The 644-nt window shown below is 43.5% G+C and overlaps 1 protein-coding gene across 1 annotated transcript; it reads right to left on the bottom strand.

Annotated features, from left to right (window-relative positions):
• Positions 1 to 63: 63 nt before the first annotated feature.
• b2m (beta-2-microglobulin) lies at positions 64 to 336 on the bottom strand (the record flags this gene model as incomplete). The annotated part of the gene is given in 1 exon segment (XM_014001160.1): positions 64 to 336. A coding segment is annotated over 1 exon segment (273 nt), but the record flags the coding sequence as incomplete, so codon positions are not given.
• Between the last annotated feature and the right edge of the window lie 308 nt (positions 337 to 644).

The raw sequence follows: 644 nt of genomic DNA, 5'->3' as shown, positions 1-644 counted from the left end.
GTTTTTACTGTGTTTGTTTTACGTTCTGTGTAAATCCTAACAGAGGAAGTAAAAAGGACTGACCCCAGCTGTAGTCTTTACTGGTCCCAGTGTGAGTGACCCTGCAGACCACCTCGTCTCCAGCTTCAGGTGTGAAGGGGGCGCTCTTGGTCAGGTGGAAGTGCCAGTCGTTCTTGAAGGCCAGGTCGGTCAGTTTGGAGTTCTCCAGCTCCTTGCCGTTGTGCAGCAGCTTGATTTCGATGTCAGGAGGGTGGAAGTCGTTGACGTGGCAGATGAAGTGGTTTGGTTTGCCAAACTCACCGGGCTCACGGCTGTACACCGCCACTTTTGGTGGAGCTGAACAAAACAAAAAACATGAAAATCAACATCAGAATAGGAATAATGTGATCGACACAGTCGAGTAAAATACATTGTTTAACATGATAAGAGATTTACTCTGGTCCTTACTGCACTCAGACTGACCAGCTCATCTGTCCTGCCAAAAACACATCCCTCTTCACTGAGCTATCTACAACAGGTAAGATAATAACTGCTCAGAAATATGAAGCATTTTCAATAAAAATGTTTATTTGTCTGTAGTTATTTGATTTGTTGTTGGGGTTTTATCAAAAAGTACAACAAAACAAAAACACACACAGTTAAAC

This window comes from Austrofundulus limnaeus, unplaced genomic scaffold (genome assembly GCF_001266775.1).
Source record: "Austrofundulus limnaeus strain Quisiro unplaced genomic scaffold, Austrofundulus_limnaeus-1.0 Scaffold8219, whole genome shotgun sequence".
Lineage (NCBI taxonomy): Eukaryota > Metazoa > Chordata > Actinopteri > Cyprinodontiformes > Rivulidae > Austrofundulus > Austrofundulus limnaeus.
This window is presented reverse-complemented; position numbering and strand designations above follow the sequence as displayed.